Below are 4,345 nucleotides of genomic sequence, written 5' to 3'. Positions count from 1 at the left end.
GGCTACCATTGGCCTGAAGCCTGAGACAGAATTCTTCCTGAAAGTTTGAGCTGTTGTCCTTGTTTAGTGTCTTTCTGTGGGGAAGAGTATTGCCTGAAAAATATTTCTTGGAGAGCTTTTTCGAGAGACAAATCTCATTGTTCAGTCCTGGAAAAACTAATTTTTGAGGGGAATAAGTCAGCAGAGATGGAAAATATGTTTAGAGACTGATATGGATGACTGTTGGCCAGAGCTGCAGCTAGCCTGTTATCCTGTGAAACCCCTGAAGAAGTTTTCCCCTTCATCTTCCCAGGCTTTGTTGCTCAATGGGTCTTTACCTGAGGATGAGCAGGAAGGGTCCTTTGAACTCTGTGAACGTGGAGCCTGCCCTGAAGAGCAGCTGGTAAGCACATTGCTGTACCTACATTTCTCTGCTCAAATGTCTCTTGGCACTGTTTGCCACAGGCAGGTGTCTTGCACAATAACAACTGTGTTATTCTACATTCAGATCATAATCCGAAGTCGTCTGGACCAGAGCATGGAAGAAAATCAAGACCTAAAGGTTAGAGTGGACAGAAGAAGGGAAAAGAAGTTTTTGGATCAAGAGATTTTTACAGACTCTGTCCTACTTGAGGTTTTTTGTTTGGTTGGTTGGTTTTGGTGGGGTGATGTACACAATACAATGAATGACATGGAGGATATGGTGTGTTAGAATTGCAGCTCTGTTCCCATATTCTGCTGTGTGGGATGTCTATCCCTCCAGGAGCATAGATATCTGCTTCCCTGAGTCTAGAATTCCTTGACTTGGAGAGTACTCACAACACTTGGCTGAGAAGTGTTTGTTGTATCCACATTAGCAGTTAATAAGTTTGTGGGATAGCAACAGAAAAATACATGCTGTCTCCTCACTTCATCTCGAGCCAATGCTGGTAAATTCAGTTGCTGGTAAAACAAATTCCAGTGTTACTGGAATTGGAGCTGTGAGAAAAATTTTTTTCCTGTATGTTCTTGAATGTTTCCTGCATGGTCTTGGAGATCTTAAGGTTGTACTAGCTTCTCAAAACTCATTTAATCAAATCGTGTTGTGTTTACAGAAGGAGCTATTGAAATACAAACAAGAAGCTCGAAACCTCCAGGGAATAAAGGTAAGGAAAGAGGCACTTTGTGAAATATAAATTGTAAAGCTTTAGAGTCTGGTGCAGCCCATGAGTGGGGCCAGCAGCAATCATACACCTCTGAGGAATACCAGGAAGTTAGGTCTCATGGGTTCTGTTTCTGTCCATAGGATTGTGGTCAAATGTCCTCTCTTTTGTCTGTTTCCCCTAAATAAAATGAGGTGTAGGATGCCTCCTTGGTTCTCATGGCTCTTTCCCCCACACTCCCCCCCCATCTTGGGATAGCACAGTAGGATTGGCCCAGTGAACTCATTCTTGACAGCAGAGGAAAGAGCACAGGGGTGTCCTCAGCCTCTTCAGCTGCAGCATTTTTCACATGCTCCTGTTGGCTCAGCTTCTCTCTCTGGAGTTGGGAGCACTAGTAACATACTCCTGAGCAGAGGTATTTTTAGAGCTGCCTGTCAGGCTCCTGTGAAGGAAGCAAACAGCAGTAGCTGACCAAGGTGGAGCACTCAGCTTCTGGGTAACACTGAGTGAAAGGTGCAGAATTAGTCCTGACTTTGGCCTCTTCAGAGAAGATTTAATTGCACAACTAGGTCACAATGAGAGCTTAAGTTTCCTTGTGTCCTTAGCTGACGTTGGCCTCTTTCTGCCCTCTGGATGCTGCAGATGCATAGCTGGAGACACTAGTTGTAGGCCACTGAAAAGACCCTCCAAAGACATGGCTTTTCTTTTTTTCTATAAGAGGAAATTGTCAGGCCACTTCTGGAGCAGGAAGTTCAGACAGAGACACAGAAACCTCTGTCCCAGATAACCAGAATGTTGGCAGGGAAGTCATGTTTGGTTAAGAGAAAGGCAGAAGGGCTGAGAGCCCATTACCTCCTGCTTTCTTGGGCCCTTGGCAACTCTGTGAGTGGTCCCACTGTGTTATGGCCACTGGTCTAGGTCACTCACTTTCCAGGGAAGGGTGTCTGCCTCTATCTTGCACCTTCCTACAGATAACATCTTTTTCTAGGATGCTTTACAGCAAAGGCTGATTCAACAGGATGCTTCAGTTCTTCAGCTAAAGCAGGAACTGCTGAGAGCAAACATGGACAAGGAGGAATTGCACAACCAGAACGTGAGTCACTGTGTTGCTGAAGGTTATATTATTTTAGAAAGATGTTGGTGGCCCTGAGGGCTCCAGCAGCCACAGAGAAAGTTGGTGGTTACAGCATAGTTCTTAGGGTCGTGGGACAGTGAACAATCAGTCAAAGGTCTTTGCACAGTAAACCAGCACACAGTCTCCTAGCCAGTTGTGAGACTTGCTGGAGTTTCCTTTCTTCACTCACACTTCCTGTCCTCCAAGACCTTCAGCTGAAAGGGGGGGGGCTTCCCATGATGTTTTAAGTGGAGTTGTGTTCTTCCTTACTGTGCTCTCTGGGTTAGCAAGTAGCACTTGGACAGGTGGAGCTGGCACATAGTGTCTCTGTGGAGAGAGAAGGGCAAGAAAGGTTCTGTCCTGTCCAAAGGGTTGCCATCCTTGGACAATGTTAGCTTCCTTGGACAATGTTTGTTCTCAGTTCAGCCCTTCCCACAAGGGGCAAAGAGGTTGTTACTAACTCTCCAGGAGTACCTGCCTTACCCCTGTGTGTTACTTCTGCAGGTTGACCTTCAGAGGAAGGTTGAGGAGCGAAACCGGCTGCTGGCAGAGTACAAAGTAATAGAACTTCTCATCTCTGAAGGGTTTCTGGGTGCAGCATCTGTTGGTTCTTCAGTTTTGTGCATGTGACTGCTGTCTCCCTGGCACACAGTCACTTCTAGGAATGGCACTGTGGGTAGTGAATAAGTTGCAATAGCCATGGATGTTTGCAGTGAGATAGAGGGATCAGATGTTCTTTGTGTTCTACCCACAGCCTTTTATAGTAGATCTTTTATTGTGCTTTTTCTGAGATGGATTGCTGAGCATCTAACACTTGTGCAGAAGCCTGTCAGGTTAAGTTGGTCACCTGATTTTCCACTTATCTCTTGGGAATCTATTTTCTCTGGGACAGTTGTCTGGCCTCAGTGGAGGGTATTTGCTGGGCAAGGGGACTCCAGGCAACAACAACCTGACTGTTATTGTCAAAAAAGGCTTTGACACCCAGTTCTACCATCTGTCTAGAACTAGATAGCCTGCAAAGGACCCTGGTCCTGGCAGATGACACAACCTTCCCAGTCATGGGAAGATATCTGTGGACCTCAGTGTCCTGTTGATGCCTTTGATTGCTGTGTTGCAGAAGGAGCTCTGCCAGAAGGATCGGCATTTACAGCAGCATCAGACCAAGCTGGATGATATGCTCAGGCAGCTTTCTGCAGCCAGCTACCAGCAGGTATGGAGCTGGTGGGCTGCATTGGTGCCCTGAGAGTTGGCTTTATCTTGGTGCCTCAGTTTGTGCTGACTCTTCTACTCCCTTCACAGGTGGATTTGGAGCGGGAGCTGGAGCACAAAGAAGCCCTGCTAGCACACTGCATGAAGAGAGAAGCTGAAGAGGTATGGAAAGCCTTGGTCTACACATCAGACTGCTGGAGTGATGCTTGTCCAGCACTCTCTAGCCACCCATCTCCAGAAATCACCCACTTCATCCCAGAGAGGCCTGGGTCTGCAATTTCATTGTCAGTGCCCTGACCGAGGCTCCACAAAGCATCCAACTTACCAAAGCTCTCAGCAGAGAGCACTATGACTTAACCTCTTGTGTCAAAATCTGAAGGGATGAAATAGTGAGGGGAGCATAGGAACAAGTGGAAGATGGAGACTATTGGCTTTTGGCTTTGGCTCTGATGCTGGCTTATGGTTAGACCATGGCAAGCTACTTCTTTTCTGCTTGACTCTGGTATTGAGCACTAAGAGTGCCAGTCCCAATATTGGTTCCTGCATAGTGCCATTTGAACACTGATTGTGCTTACTAGAGCTTGGAGAGCCCTCTGTGATGTAGCAGCAAGTTTCTTTGTCTCATCCTCTTTTTCTCCACCTGTGAGGAATCATCTTTTAGCTCTGGCCCATAGGACTGCCTGTACACTACTTAGTGAGTGTATTCACCTGGTAGAACATGGGAGTTCTATCACTTATGTGGAAAGCTTTCATGCCCTCTCACTATTTTGAAGTTCATAAATTGGGATCTTTGGGGAGTTCCTAACCCTTATATTCCTAGTGGCACATGCATCTTCCCTCAAACAGGTGATGGCTTACAGTGGTCACAGTGCTCAGAGCAATGGCTTTCTCCCGTCAGCAC

At 46.5% G+C, this 4,345-nt stretch overlaps 1 protein-coding gene across 1 annotated transcript in view; it reads left to right on the top strand.

The window, feature by feature from the left end:
• The first annotated feature begins 211 nt into the window (after positions 1 to 211).
• The window catches only part of DIXDC1 (DIX domain containing 1), a 5,764-nt gene continuing 1,630 nt past the window's right edge, over positions 212 to 4,345 (top strand). Inside the window, exons 1-8 of the mRNA XM_008945757.1 lie at positions 212 to 382; positions 488 to 541; positions 1,074 to 1,124; positions 2,110 to 2,214; positions 2,740 to 2,793; positions 3,353 to 3,445; positions 3,535 to 3,606; positions 4,291 to 4,345. The exon at positions 4,291 to 4,345 is cut by the window's right edge and continues 68 nt beyond it. Coding sequence (XP_008944005.1) covers positions 212 to 382; positions 488 to 541; positions 1,074 to 1,124; positions 2,110 to 2,214; positions 2,740 to 2,793; positions 3,353 to 3,445; positions 3,535 to 3,606; positions 4,291 to 4,345 — 655 coding nt within the window. The remainder of the gene's footprint in view (positions 383 to 487; positions 542 to 1,073; positions 1,125 to 2,109; positions 2,215 to 2,739; positions 2,794 to 3,352; positions 3,446 to 3,534; positions 3,607 to 4,290) is intronic.

The sequence above is a fragment of the Merops nubicus genome, unplaced genomic scaffold (genome assembly GCF_000691845.1).
Source record: "Merops nubicus isolate BGI_N331 unplaced genomic scaffold, ASM69184v1 scaffold33058, whole genome shotgun sequence".
NCBI classification, from domain to species: Eukaryota; Metazoa; Chordata; class Aves; order Coraciiformes; family Meropidae; genus Merops; species Merops nubicus.
This window is presented reverse-complemented; position numbering and strand designations above follow the sequence as displayed.